General features: G+C 58.6%; 1 protein-coding gene across 2 annotated transcripts; it reads left to right on the top strand.

The window, feature by feature from the left end:
• The first annotated feature begins 2 nt into the window (after nucleotides 1–2).
• On the top strand, nucleotides 3–13,501 carry MRPL21 (mitochondrial ribosomal protein L21). 2 transcript variants are annotated; one of them, XM_020884048.2, is made up of 7 exons: nucleotides 3–139; nucleotides 3,925–3,982; nucleotides 9,493–9,578; nucleotides 10,191–10,354; nucleotides 11,822–11,874; nucleotides 12,224–12,327; nucleotides 13,387–13,501. In XM_020884048.2, the coding sequence occupies exons 1-7, from the start codon at nucleotides 40–42 to the stop codon at nucleotides 13,449–13,451; spliced, it is 630 nt and encodes a 209-aa protein (XP_020739707.2). In that variant the 5' UTR covers nucleotides 3–39; the 3' UTR covers nucleotides 13,452–13,501. The 2 variants fall into 2 exon arrangements, with proteins under 2 accessions (XP_020739707.2, XP_020739708.1); XM_020884049.2 differs by lacking the exon at nucleotides 3,925–3,982 and having other exon boundaries at nucleotides 4–139.
• The last annotated feature ends 1,095 nt before the right edge of the window (nucleotides 13,502–14,596 follow it).

Here is a 14,596-nt window from a genome sequence, read left to right as displayed (position 1 = left end):
ACCACTTCCGCTTCCGCTTTTGGCGGAGGCTGCGGGAAGATGGCTGCGGCCGTGGCGACCTGGGCCCTGCCGGTCACCTTCGGGCGGCTGGCGTCTGCATGCAGCCGCAGCGTCCTGAGAGCGTCGGGACCCGGAGCCGGTGAGGCCCGCCCCACGGGGTGAACGGAGGAAGCTGGGCACACGGGGCGCCCTGCCACGTGTGTCTGCGTCCCACCGGTGTTAATCGCTGTTTTTGATGCGGTGATTATCGGTCGTGGAAACCCTGGGTTCAGACCCTGGTTCCTTTAGTTAATAGCTTAAACACTGGTGATAGCTCTCCAACTTCCATATAGGCTCCATTTAAGTTGGGGAGCAAACTGAGGCTAGAATGGTTAGGTAACTTGCCCTTGGCCATACAGCAGGGAAGTGGGAGCGGACTGAATCAGATAGCTTGGTCCGGCTCCAAAGCCTGTGCTTTAACCATCACTCCCTAGGCTGCAAGCCAGTCTTTAAGCTTCCTTGTCTTCATCTGGAAAACGGTGGTGAATGTCCTTGCCCAGAGGTAACCAGCCCAGCAAAAGCTACACCTGTATTTTAGGCACTGGGTTGTCATGAAGTTCAGCAAGGTTTTGTTGGTCAAAACCACTATAAACCTCTCCTCAAAATGGTTGGAGTGTATATTCGTGTGAAGGAATGTTTATGTATGTAAAGAAGTTTCCCGTTTTTTAGGTGTGATAATGATCTTGTGGTTATGTTTGTTTTTAAGATGCTTTCTCTTTCATAAAAGTACACTGACAGTTGCTTTAAAGCACACCAGAGTTGGAGCAGAGGTATTGTGAATGAGTCAGGCTTGGCCATGAGTTGATGACTGTTGAGTCTAGGAAGAGATACAGGAGGACTCCCTGCTCTCTTGACTTTAGTATGCTTGTCATTTTCCATAATAAAACATGGGTTTAAGCAGGCAGGGAAGTTTTTATAAAAGCGGTGGGACTGACTTTGTTCTACCAACATAAAGCTACCTCTAGAATGCTGTGCTCAATTCCCGACCCCCCGTTTTCAGAAAGAAACACGGGTGAAGTGAGCTGAGTAAAGAGAGGATGACCAAAATGGTGAACAGGCAGGATCTTGAAGAGTGACTGAAGGGAACGGGATGGACACCATCACAGTTCTCAGGGATTGAAAGGTGGCCCTGGGGGAGAGGAGGGTGCACATTTGTTCCCGGTGGGGTCGGAGCTAAGCTAAGGCCATAGGCAGGAATTACAGGGAAGCAGATCAGGTGCAGAAAGTTTCTGAGCTTTCACCAGTGAAATGGCTCTCAGGCGTGTATCTGACTCTTTGTGACCCCATGAACTGTAGCCCGCCAGGCTTCTCTGTGGGAGTTTTCGGGCAAGAATACCATAGTGGCTTGCCATTTCCTCCTCTGGGGGATCTTCTTGACCCAGGGGCTGAACCCGAGTCTCCTGCATCTCCTGCACTGACAGGCAGATTCTTTACTACTGAGCCACCAGGCTTTCAAGAGGCCATTCGTGAGTTCCCAACTATGGGGTGTTCCACAGGGGCTTCACTTGAGGCTTAGAAGAGATTTCATTCATTCATTCACCATTTATTGGGCATCCATCACAAGTCAAACTCTGGTCTAGGATGGCAAATGCATCAGTTATAATCATAAAACAGACCCCTGTTTTTACAGAACTCACATTCTGATGGGGGAGGGGTTTGCAGAGAGATGAGCAATTTTACGAAGAAGCAAATTACATAGTATGTTCGAAGCATAAGAAGAAGCAAATTACATAGCAGATTTAAAGCTGGTAAGTCTTATGGAGAAAGATAAAGCACGAGTTGGGAGGAAAGTGTTCAGTTTTAAATAGGATGGTTGGGGAAGCCTTCTCTAGTGAGATGGTGTTTGAGTGGAGACCCAGAGGAAATAGGGGATTAGCCTGGGGGACCTCCTGGGGTCAGGGTTGTCCTGGGGAGGAGCAGTCAAGGCATAGGCACTTGTACTTGGCATCTTCCAGGAATAGCCAGGCAACCCGAGTGGCCTGTGTGCAGGGAACAAGGGGAAGCTCATGAGGCAAGGCCCGGAGAGACGGGGTCACACTGCCCGCTGCCCTGCTAGCCACTGTGAAGACTACCTTTTTCTCAGAATGAAATGGGGCGCTCTTGGAGGGTTGCACTAAACAGTAACCTGATCTGTCCTCATACTTTGTTTTTCTGGTTTTGGGGGGATTTGGGGCCACACCGCATGGTATGAGGGATCTTAGTTTCCTGACCAGGGATCGAACCTGTGCCCCCTGCAGTGGAAGCATGAAGTCTTAGCCACTTGACCACCAGGAACCCACAGTTTTAACAGGATCCCTTTAGCTGCTGTGCAGTGAGGCAAGGGTGAGAGCAGGGTATCAGTTACAAGCCAGGTAGCTTGGGTGATTGAAGTGGTCAGAGCCTGGATGTCTCACAGAGAGACAGGGGACTTGCTGACAGGTTGGGGGCTGAGGGGTGAGAGGGAAAAGTAAAAAATGACTCAGATTTTTGGCCTGAGCAACTGGAAGGATGAAGTCACCATTGTGTGAGATGTGGAGGGGTGTGGGGGAAGCAGATGAAAGGGGCAGATCAGGAGCAGATGTTAGGTTCTGAGACAGGTGACAACCAGGGGATGCGAGCAGACAGGCCGGTGCCCGTCGTGTCCGAGTCCAGGCCGCAGGTGTCCACGTGGGAGTCACCGGTGTGCAGGTGATGCTGAAATCCATTCAAGCAGATGCAATCCCAGAGGAAAGGCCATAAATAAAGGCGAGGTAAGACCCAGGTTTTATGGCAACCCACTCTAGTCTTCTTGCCTGGAGAATCCCATGGACAGAGGAGCCTGACAGGCTGCAGTCCATGGAACCACAGAGTCAGACACGACTAAGCACTAAACAAAAAGACCCAGGTTTAGACCACAAGCACACCAAGATGGAGGGGAAGAGAAACTAACTCAGGAGACCAGGAATTGGGAACAGCTGCTAATGAGTGAGCTTTAAAAGAGTGAACTTTATGGCATATAAATTATAGCTCAGTTGAAAAAAACCAATAGTAGTTGCTGAGAGACCCGTCCTCTGCTGCTCGCTCCCAAGCACGGGGCGTTTGTCCTGGGCCTTCTCAGCAGGCTGTGGGTGCCTCTGTCCCTAGGTGTGTTATCTGATGCTGTGTCCTGAGTCACCCCAAACCCAGAAGCTTAAGATAACTTAACGTGTACCATGTCACCCCATCACTGAAGGTCAGGATGCAGGTAGGGCTGAGCTGGCTCCCTGTCTCGTTAGATTCAAGTCAGGCTGTTTCAGGTTAAGAGTCAGCGGAACCGGCAGAAGCTGCTTCCTGGCTTCCCCGGACAGGGAAGCCTGGCATGCTGCAGTCCATGGGGTTGCAGAGAGTCTGACATGACTGAGCCACTGACCTGAACTGGGAAGGTGGAATCCCAGGGGCCTCCCTGCGCTGCTCACAGCACAGTGGTCCTGTCTCAGAGAGGACGCCCGGCCAGCAGCTGCCCTCTGACCACCTGCTCTCAGAGGTGCTGGCCTGTTATTCCTGCCACATGCTCTTTGTCACTGAAAGCCACTCCCTTGGAGGCAGGATTCGGGGTGAGAACCCCAGAAGGGGTGTCCTGGAGGCTGCTCCCACACTTGGGTGCCAAATGGGGCCTCAGCTTGGTGGGCCCTTGGCGTCGAGGAATGAGTTAGCAGGTAGGTGATTCGGCTTCGGGCCCTTTTCGATGGTGCGATGAACGCCCCTTGACGCTTAGGGTAATCACCAACGACTATGAGTGACGGTCTTTTAGTTTTCTTTCTAGATTTTTCTGTCAATGCGTCGTGATGTTGTGGTTTGAGTCGGGTACCAGCACTTGTGCATTGAGCATCACGAGGGGCAGCCTGTGTTTCCTGCTACTAACCACGCGCGTCTCTCTTGTTCCCCCAGCTTCCCTGTGGTCCGCGTCTCGGAGGTTCAGTTCGCAGAGCGCTTCGTCTCCGCGAGGGTAATATCGAAATGTGGGCTATGCAGACTCTCTTCCTTTCCTGTCTAAAGGCAAAACTTTGAACATTTAGGTTTTTAAGAATATGAATTTCAACTGTTTTGACCATATTTTACTCAGACCCTAACATGTAGAAATACAGACAGAACCTCAAAGAGTCCAAAGAGAATGGTGTTCTGGGCCTTGCATGACTGTGTCTTTTTAAGGAAAAGCTTTTAACTCCTAATTGGGAATTTCTAACCAGGAAGGTTGAATCACAGGACGGACTCTCTGGAGGGCCTTATGTAATTTGAAAGAGCATGTTTAGTGTTAAAACTGTATATTTAGATTAAAAAAAACATAAAGACATAAACTAAAAAAGGTAAATTCAGCAAAATCACACTTGAATAGAAACATGCAGGGTCCCATACATCAGTCTGCATCGCAGTGGGTTTTCATGAAAGTCGAGTGAATTTCTGCATCCAGAGAGCTTGTTAGAAGGACTTGCCAAGGGCGGGGAGTAAGGAGGGGTTGATTAGGAGATTGGATTTACCAGGTACAAACTTACGTACAGCATGAGGTCCTGCCATGTGACAGGCGGCACGGGTACGCTGTGAGGTCCCGCCATGTGACAGGCGGCACGGGTACGCTGTGAGGTCCCGCCGTGTGACAGGCGGCACGGGTACACTGTGAGGTCCCATGTGTGACAGGCGGCACGGGTACACTGTGAGGTCCCATGTGTGACAGGCGGCACGGGTACGCTGTGAGGTCCCATGTGTGACAGGCGGCACGGGTACGCTGTGAGGTCCCATGTGTGACAGGCGGCACGGGTACGCTGTGAGGTCCCATGTGTGACAGGCGGCACGGGTACGCTGTGAGGTCCCATGTGTGACAGGCGGCACGGGTACGCTGTGAGGTCCCGCCGTGTGACAGGCGGCACGGGTGCGCTGTGAGGTCCCATGTGTGACAGGCGGCACGGGTACGCTGTGAGGTCCTGCCGTGTGACAGGCGGCACGGGTACGCTGTGAGGTCCCATGTGTGACAGGCAGCACGGGTACGCTGTGAGGTCCCACCGTGTGACAGGCGGCACGGGTACGCTGTGAGGTCCCGCCGTGTGACAGGCGGCACGGGTACGCTGTGAGGTCCCATGTGTGACAGGCGGCACGGGTACGCTGTGAGGTCCCGCCGTGTGACAGGCGGCACGGGTACGCTGTGAGGTCCCATGTGTGACAGGCGGCACGGGTGCGCTGTGAGGTCCCATGTGTGACAGGCGGCACGGGTGCGCTGTGAGGTCCCATGTGTGACAGACGGCACGGGTGCGCTGTGAGGTCCCGCCGTGTGACAGGCGGCACGGGTGCGCTGTGAGGTCCCGCCGTGTGACAGGCGGCACGGGTGCGCTGTGAGGTCCCGCCGTGTGACAGGCGGCACGGGTGCGCTGTGAGGTCCCATGTGTGACAGGCGGCACGGGTGCGCTGTGAGGTCCCATGTGTGACAGGCGGCACGGGTGCGCTGTGAGGTCCCATGTGTGACAGGCGGCACGGGTGCGCTGTGAGGTCCCATGTGTGACAGGCGGCACGGGTGCGCTGTGAGGTCCCATGTGTGACAGGCGGCACGGGTGCGCTGTGAGGTCCCGCCGTGTGACAGGCGGCACGGGTACGCTGTGAGGTCCCATGTGTGACAGGCGGCACGGGTGCGCTGTGAGGTCCCATGTGTGACAGGCGGCACGGGTGCGCTGTGAGGTCCCGCCGTGTGACAGGCGGCACGGGTGCGCTGTGAGGTCCCGCCGTGTGACAGGCGGCACGGGTGCGCTGTGAGGTCCCGCCGTGTGACAGGCGGCACGGGTGCGCTGTGAGGTCCCATGTGTGACAGGCGGCACGGGTGCGCTGTGAGGTCCCATGTGTGACAGGCGGCACGGGTGCGCTGTGAGGTCCCATGTGTGACAGGCGGCACGGGTGCGCCGTGAGGTCCCATGTGTGACAGGCGGCACGGGTGCGCCGTGAGGTCCCATGTGTGACAGGCGGCACGGGTGCGCCGTGAGGTCCCATGTGTGACAGGCGGCACGGGTGCGCCGTGAGGTCCCGCCGTGTGACAGGCGGCACGGGTGCGCCGTGAGGTCCCATGTGTGACAGGCGGCACGGGTACGCCGTGAGGTCCCGCCGTGTGACAGGCGGCACGGGTACGCCGTGAGGTCCCATGTGTGACAGGCGGCACGGGTACGCCGTGAGGTCCCATGTGTGACAGGCGGCACGGGTACGCCGTGAGGTCCCGCCGTGTGACAGGCGGCACGGGTACGCCGTGAGGTCCCGCCGTGTGACAGGCGGCACGGGTACGCCGTGAGGTCCCATGTGTGACAGGCGGCACGGGTACGCCGTGAGGTCCCATGTGTGACAGGCGGCACGGGTACGCCGTGAGGTCCCATGTGTGACAGGCGGCACGGGTACGCCGTGAGGTCCCGCCGTGTGACAGGCGGCACGGGTACGCTGTGAGGTCCCATGTGTGACAGGCGGCACGGGTACCCTGTGAGGTCCCGCCGTGTGACAGGCGGCACGGGTACGCTGTGAGGTCCCGCCGTGTGACAGGCGGCACGGGTACGCTGTGAGGTCCCATGTGTGACAGGCGGCACGGGTACGCTGTGAGGTCCCATGTGTGACAGGCGGCACGGGTACGCTGTGAGGTCCCGCCGTGTGACAGGCGGCACGGGTACGCTGTGAGGTCCCATGTGTGACAGGCGGCACGGGTGCGCTGTGAGGTCCCATGTGTGACAGGCGGCACGGGTGCGCTGTGAGGTCCCATGTGTGACAGACGGCACGGGTGCGCTGTGAGGTCCCGCCGTGTGACAGGCGGCACGGGTGCGCTGTGAGGTCCCGCCGTGTGACAGGCGGCACGGGTGCGCTGTGAGGTCCCGCCGTGTGACAGGCGGCACGGGTGCGCTGTGAGGTCCCATGTGTGACAGGCGGCACGGGTGCGCTGTGAGGTCCCATGTGTGACAGGCGGCACGGGTGCGCCGTGAGGTCCCATGTGTGACAGGCGGCACGGGTGCGCCGTGAGGTCCCATGTGTGACAGGCGGCACGGGTGCGCCGTGAGGTCCCGCCGTGTGACAGGCGGCACGGGTGCGCCGTGAGGTCCCATGTGTGACAGGCGGCACGGGTACGCCGTGAGGTCCCGCCGTGTGACAGGCGGCACGGGTACGCCGTGAGGTCCCATGTGTGACAGGCGGCACGGGTACGCCGTGAGGTCCCATGTGTGACAGGCGGCACGGGTACGCCGTGAGGTCCCGCCGTGTGACAGGCGGCACGGGTACGCCGTGAGGTCCCGCCGTGTGACAGGCGGCACGGGTACGCCGTGAGGTCCCATGTGTGACAGGCGGCACGGGTACGCCGTGAGGTCCCATGTGTGACAGGCGGCACGGGTACGCCGTGAGGTCCCATGTGTGACAGGCGGCACGGGTACGCCGTGAGGTCCCGCCGTGTGACAGGCGGCACGGGTACGCTGTGAGGTCCCATGTGTGACAGGCGGCACGGGTACCCTGTGAGGTCCCATGTGTGACAGGCGGCACGGGTACGCTGTGAGGTCCCGCCGTGTGACAGGCGGCACGGGTACGCTGTGAGGTCCCATGTGTGACAGGCGGCACGGGTACGCTGTGAGGTCCCATGTGTGACAGGCGGCACGGGTACGCTGTGAGGTCCCATGTGTGACAGGCGGCACGGGTGCGCTGTGAGGTCCCGCCGTGTGACAGGCGGCACGGGTACACTGTGAGGTCCCTCCGTGTGACAGGCGGCACGGGTACGCTGTGAGGTCCCATGTGTGACAGGCGGCACGGGTGCGCTGTGAGGTCCCGCCGTGTGACAGGCGGCACGGGTACACTGTGAGGTCCCGCCGTGTGACAGGCGGCACGGGTACGCCGTGAGGTCCCATGTGTGACAGGCAGCACGGGTACGCCGTGAGGTCCCATGTGTGACAGGCGGCACGGGTGCGCTGTGAGGTCCCGCCGTGTGACAGGCGGCACGGGTATGCTGTGAGGTCCCATGTGTGACAGGCAGCACGGGTGCGCCGTGAGGTCCCGCCGTGTGACAGGCGGCACGGGTGCGCCGTGAGGTCCCATGTGTGACAGGCGGCACGGGTACACTGTGAGGTCCCATGTGTGACAGGCGGCACGGGTATGCTGTGAGGTCCCATGTGTGACAGGCGGCACGGGTACGCTGTGAGGTCCCGCCGTGTGACAGGCGGCACGGGTACGCTGTGAGGTCCCGCCGTGTGACAGGCGGCACGGGTACGCTGTGAGGTCCCATGTGTGACAGGCGGCACGGGTACACTGTGAGGTCCCTCTGTCTGGCCCAGGGAACCATATTCAGTATGCTGTTACTGATCATCAGGAAAGAAGAAGTGTATATGTGCATGTGTGACTGAGTCACTTTCCTGTACAGCAGAAGCTGACAACGCTGTAAGTCCGCTCCACCTCGATAAAGAAACTCCTTAAACAAAGAGCTTCAGTGAGCGCCTGGCGCTGGGAAGCTCTCAGTACAGCCGCCTGCTCTCCTGCAGTGAGAGTCTCAGCAGCAGGGGGCCCGGGGCCTGCTGCTTCCCTGAAGGAGCAGTGGGCTCCCCGGATGAGGCTGGAGGCGGAAACCGTAAGGGGCCGCTTTCGTGAGCCCGGCTGATTTCCCCCACCGCTGCTCTGAGCGGTCACTGCTGCCCCGGCCCCCTCGCAGCTTTGCCCTTGTCATGGCTGGCTGCTGCTGGGCCGCCCGGGGTCCTGAGCCTCGGACGCGGTGCACGGCCGGGACGCACAGCCTCACTTGGGGGCCAGCTGGCTCCAGCAGGGCCATCTGTGTGTGGCACAGCTGCTGTGACGGTGCCGGGGTCCTGGGCCTGTGCTGGAAGCAGCACTTTCCCCAGTTCTCCAGGGTCTTCTGGCTGGTCGAAGAGCTCAGTTGACGTGAGACAGGTTAACAGGAGAAAATCAGACCCAAGGTTAGTAACCTGTACACACGGGAGAGACCTGGGAGAAATGAGTCATTGTCCAGGACGACTAAAGCCCTCTGCTGAAACGGCTCCTTCAGCTAGACAAGAGAGGATGTTGGGGGAGAAGGCAGTTCACGTGGAGGTGGAAAAGCAAGTGTTTCGTGGATCAATGTTTGCTGGGCCTGCAGAGACCATGAGACAGGGAGCAGCCCCTGTCCTCTCGGCCCGCGTGTTCCCGCATCCTTTCTGGTGACGCTGTCGCAGGACAGGCCTGCCATCTCCAGGCAGCTGTGTGCAGACCCAGGCCTGCCTGCCTGCCTCCTGCCAGAGTTTCTTCCTAAGTCTTCAGCCTTGATTGTTTTCAGCTTGAAGTAATCCACACACCTAAGAGACATTTGGGGGGCAGGTTTTGCTCCCCCACGACTGGGGCTACTGCCCCACCAGCCACTCGGGTGTTGGAGACATGCTGGATCCTTGTCCTTTCTGGTGTATTGAGCACAGCCATGGCTCACAGCTTTGGGACCGTCTTCTCACGTGTGTGTGACCTGCATGCAAAAACATATTTTTACAGATACATTCCTAAAACCTCACTGAGTTCACCACCTTGGCCAGAAGTTGTTCTGCCAGACCCCGTGGAGGAGGCCAGGCACCACGCAGGTAAGGGGGCAGAAGCGAGGGGGTGGGGTGGCCTCCTAGCTACAGAACAAGGGCGTCACGTTTCTAAGTGCCTGAGACGGGCACGATGTGGGCCCTCCGGTTCACAGGATGCGGCACGGCAGGAACGCTCAAGTTCACTTAACACCAGAATTCAGAACCCTCGTTCACTTAGCAAACCCTCCTGGGGCGCCAGCTGAATTGCATGCAGCTGACACGGGTGGCGGCAGGGCTTGGTGCAGCCCAGTCTCCCCACTGTTGGTGGAAATGTGGGTGTTCAGGGAAAGAGAACAAGGTACACGCTCATCGGTTGAAGCGGCCGCAGCATGGGTGCTGGGAGGCCATCCGGGTGTCCGGAGGAGGGCAGTGTGCCCGCCACGGCCAGCGCTGGGAGGCAGTGAGGGTCCTCGGTTTCCAAAACCTGGAAATCCATAGCAACGCGTGGACCCTTCCTGGTTTTAGATCCGGTTGACAGCAGTGGTAGGAGAGCAGGCAGGAGCCCCCGGCATGCGCCCTGCTGCCAGTCCACGGATGCTCAGGGTCATGCAGCTGTGGGGGGCGTCGGGCATGCGAGCAGGGGCGGAGCTGTGACCCTGACCGCCCTTCTCCCCGCAGAGGTCGTGGAGAAGGTGAACGAGCTCATCGCCAGGGGCCAGTATGGCAGGCTCTTCGCCGTGGTGCACTTTGCCAGCCACCAGTGGAAGGTCACCTCTGAAGACCTGATTCTAATTGAGAACAAGTTAGACATTGCCTGCGGAGAGAGGATTCGGCTGGAGAAGGTGAGACCATGGGCTTCTCGGTGTATCTGAGACTCGGTCCCTGCTCCCCGGGTCGGCTCTGATGAAGAAGGCCGGCGCCCTTCCTGGGACGCGCAGGCTGGCTGGGCGGGCGCGGGGGAGCCTGGGGGCACGGGGAGATGCCTCCGAGTGTGGCCCTGACCCAGCAGGATCCCTCCCGACAAGGAGACGCTCGGCGCGTTTCCCCACGGAGGAGCGTCTCACACACACTTCCCCTGACGTGTGGTGTGGCGGCCGCTGCTGTCCTAGACAGTGAGCCATGGTCTCGAGCCGTCTCCCCGGACGCCGGTCATGTTCTGGCCTCCGGAACCGCTCCGTGGTCTGTGCTCTGCTTAGCCATGAGCGTCTGCTTCCACTTAGGATCCTGTTTCCTGTGTTCAGGCGCCTGCCTGGGTTTTGCCTGTTCTACTGTAGATGAACTATGAGATTCCGCACCGGATCCTGTTGATGTAATGTGACAAATGGTTTTCTTTGTACTTAAGACTCCTCCTTTGTGATCGTAGATTCTTGGTGTATTCACACCGAGGGCAGCACTTCGCCCCCGTTTCTCGGCTGGTCCTCCCACAGCCTGTGGTCTGAGCAGGACCGCTTGACTCAGAGCTGAACGAGGGCGCTGTGGGGACGCCCACGGCCAGCACAGCGCCTTCTCTGTGGGGACGCCGGGGCTCCATCACGAGCTCACGGACAAGAGCATGTTTACTTCTTATGTCTAAAATCAGACACTTCAGAAGTGTATTTGTAAGGGTTTCTTAAAAGGCGTTATTTTGAAACATTTCACAGTAACAAAAGCATAGGAAGCCCCACCCCGTAAAGATGATTTTCATAATATAGGAAACCCAGCAATAGAGACCATGTCGGACTGAGAGTGAGTGAAACAAGGTTCTTTGTCATTGCCTAACATACATAGTCCATGGATGTTGTTACAAAATAGGCTCTGTCTTTCAACATTTAGGTTTAGTGTGATCGAATTTTCTTCTGACCTGTAAACTTCCAGACAAGTCTCCCAGCGTCTAATAAGACCCCCTGCACTCAGGTCGCAGGACTGTCGGATCTGAGGCCTCCCCTGGCCACGTGGCTTCCCTCCCGCTGCCTGGGGGGGCAGGGTTTTGCAGTCATTGAAAGAACACCCTTGAACCTAAATCTTCACAGAATCTGCAGGACTGTCAACTGCTTAAAGGCCCCCACCGTCTGGTTTCTGCATTTTCCCTGTATGTGTGTACTTCAGTGAGAAGGTTTCAGTCCGTTTTCGGAGGAGATGATCTGCTGACCGGATGTGCCACCAGGTCCCACATCCCCCTGTGCCAGTCAGATGGGCCTGTGCCCCTAGGGAGATGGCAGGGCAAGTGCGTGAGCCCGTCTCCCTGTCCAGCCTGTCTCTGTCTGAGTGTCCCGGCAACTGTGTGTTCTGTGGCTGTGTTATCTGTTGGTGACGCGCCTGTTTGGTTCCAGGTCCTGCTGGTTGGGGCCGACGACTTCACACTCCTCGGCAGACCCCTGCTCGGGTAACGTGCGCATGGCGGCCGGGCAGGGGGCGGGCGGGGTCTCCATCACACCCGGTCAGCCCCAAGCTCGGCGCGCGGATGCTGCGGTCCGTGGGCGCTTAATGCCCCACGTGCAGAGCGTCCCGACCTCTGCACCCCTGTCTGGCCTATTACTGCCTCACTGTGGTTTGGCCCTTTTAGGCCTGGCTGTGAGACGACCCTGTTCCTCACCGTGTAGTGTCTATGGTTGGGGGGTGGACATTGATAACCAGCAGAAAAGGAAGTTTTATTTTAGAAGTTCTCACGTGTAAAGTACCAGGAAAATGGAAAAATAAGAAGGTGCATCACTGTTCATTCCCCTGTCTTCTAGAAAGGACCTTGTCCGAGTAGAAGCGACGGTCATCGAAAAGACAGAATCGTGGCCAAGAGTCAACATGAGATTTCAGAAAAGGAAAAACTATAAAAGGAAGAGAAGTAAGTTGGGGAAAGCGGAGCTGCCACGCTCCCGTCCTCTGGGTGTTGCCCCGAGTCCTGCCCTCTGCGGCGCCCGGAGACCAGCGGGACCGGCGGGTGGGCGCAGCCCTGCCCTGGCTCTGACCAGGGGTGGGAAGAGGCCGCGACTGGAGGGCGCGGCCCTGGGAGGCGCGGCCGGGAGCATCAGCGGCTGCTGAGACCCCACAGCACATCCGGCGTCCCCCCAGGAAATGGACAGGCAGGCAGAGGATGCCCTGTCAGTAGATGTTGCCCAGAGCGCGGGGAGTGCCCACCTCCACCCAGGGGGACGGTCTTAGAGGGTGAGGGCGAGACCGCCCCTTACAGCTCAGAGATGGGCGGAGTTCAGCTTTGTGCTGCCGGGCACACACGCATCCACACATGTAGACACGCACATGCATGATGGCACGTTTCTACAAGAGGAGTGGGACCGGCAGAATCACAACAGCTTACATAGAATTTCCTTTGTGTCTCCACCTATTCACATGGGCGTTTACAGAGTGTTAGGCCGTACATGTGATCTGGAGATGGTTTAGCGTGTACGGGAGGGAGTGTGTAGATTACACGCAGACACTGCACCATCTAGTGTGAGGGGCTTGAGCTTCCTTGGGTGCTGGAATCCTCAGGAGCCCAGCCCCTACAGATGTACATCAGTCCAGTCCACAGTCACAGGTGGCAAAACGCACCAGAGGCGTGGCTTCCGCTTTCCTGGAGTCAGGTCATTAGGAAAGCTCTCCTCCAAGAGCCTCGGGTCACCAGATGCCACCCCCCCTCACCATGCCATGCAGGGGCTCCAGGCACGTGGAGGGGCGAGGCCAGGAGCCGCGGCACGGGCTCCCGGGGTGTCGCAGCCCCTGCTGCATCTGACGGGGCTTGGGGAGTCAGTGGTGAGGCGGGCGGTCTGCACGCCCCAGGGACACACCAGGCGGGACCACGCTGAGTCCGACCCCCGAGGGCCGAGCGGGCGGTGGCTGGTCTCACGGTAGCTCGTTCACAGCGTCGGGGTCTGTGCTGACGCCCCGGCTCTTTTCTCTCTCTCAGTCATCGTGAACCCGCAGACCATCCTCCGGATAAACACCATCGAGATTGCTCCCCGTCTGTGTTGATCGTCCAGCTGATATTTATAGAAATATAAAAATAAATCTGTTTTCTGAGATCAGGTTTCTATGTTTTGCTGTAGAAAACTCTGATACAAAAAGCTGAATCCTGTTGTGGGTGGGTCTAGACTGAGCGCCCTGACTGAGAGCTTATTCTTAGTAAGCAACAGCCTCCCTGAGCCAGAGAGGCCAGGAATTCAGGAAGAATCACAAGTGTGGCCCTCCTGGGGCTGGAGCCCTGACGCTTGTGTAAAGACAGGCTGGTGCTACTGGCCACCCCCCCCACACACACAGGGGTGTGATGTGGGGCACAGCTCGGGCCGGGAGCTGACTGCGAGAAACCCCATCCGCGTTCTGCTTCTGGGGAAGATGAACAAAGTGCCATCTCCGGGTAATCCAATGACTGGTCCTGGTGATTTGCTTTTCTGAGAAGCCAGGATTCAAACTAGGGTCTGGGCGCTGAGCCTCCACCCTCGTCCTTAGGCTCCGCTGTGTCCAGCAGGGAAGGAGGGTCGCGGTGCTGGTGGGCAGGCAGCCTGGAGCCCCAGGGCAGCAGCCACAGCGCGTTCTGGGAGCTGGGCGTGAAGGACGCAGCAGAGCGCCCAGGGCAGTTCCAGACTTGGTCTTGTCAGTGGCCTTTCGGGATCCCGGGAGGGTGGGGCTGCCCAGGCGGTTTGGGGGCAGGTCAGGCAGGCAGCTCACCCCTGTGCAAAGGGGCCAGGGCGGAGGGCAGTTGGAAGGGTCTGTGGAGGGGGCTCCCAGACAGTCCAGACCCCAGGTTCTGGGTCCTTCACAGAAACCGGGCTTTCCTCCAAGAGAAAAGTTAGGACTTTCAAGCAGCACAAAAAGCCTTTTTATCAAATGTAGTTAATACTTTATTCTGCAAGATTGCCTTGCAAATCCATGGGGGGTCGTCCCTGTGACGAGGGGTAGGGGGTTGAGAAAGGCTGAGGCCCGTCCTCGGGACCCCCCCTCCTCCCTGCCCCCCTCCAGGTACTGGTCACCCTCGGCCCTGGGGGCCGCGGCACCGCCCCTGCTGCAGTGCCCGCCCTGTCCAGCAGGGGGCAGCAGTTCTGCGTGTGGAGAGCCCGGATTCTGGCTCTCGGTTCAGGCTGCCGTCCTGGAGGGGCGGGGGCCCACCTCGGCGTGCAGAG

This window comes from Odocoileus virginianus, chromosome 28 (genome assembly GCF_023699985.2).
Source record: "Odocoileus virginianus isolate 20LAN1187 ecotype Illinois chromosome 28, Ovbor_1.2, whole genome shotgun sequence".
NCBI classification, from domain to species: domain Eukaryota; kingdom Metazoa; phylum Chordata; class Mammalia; order Artiodactyla; family Cervidae; genus Odocoileus; species Odocoileus virginianus.
Note: the sequence above shows the minus strand (reverse complement) of the source record. Positions and strands in the feature narration are given on the sequence as shown.

What these genes read in the sequence shown, in the direction of transcription:
- MRPL21 (XM_020884048.2), top strand. Translation starts at nt 40, where the DNA reads ATGGCTGCGGCCGTGGCGACCTGGGCCCTGCCGGTCACCTTCGGGCGG. An exon ending in GGAGGCCAGGCACCACGCAG is followed by an intron (nt 9,579 to 10,190) that starts GTAAGGGGGCAG and finishes TTCTCCCCGCAG; the next exon opens with AGGTCGTGGAGAAGGTGAAC. An exon ending in CTCGGCAGACCCCTGCTCGG is followed by an intron (nt 11,875 to 12,223) that starts GTAACGTGCGCA and finishes CCTGTCTTCTAG; the next exon opens with AAAGGACCTTGTCCGAGTAG.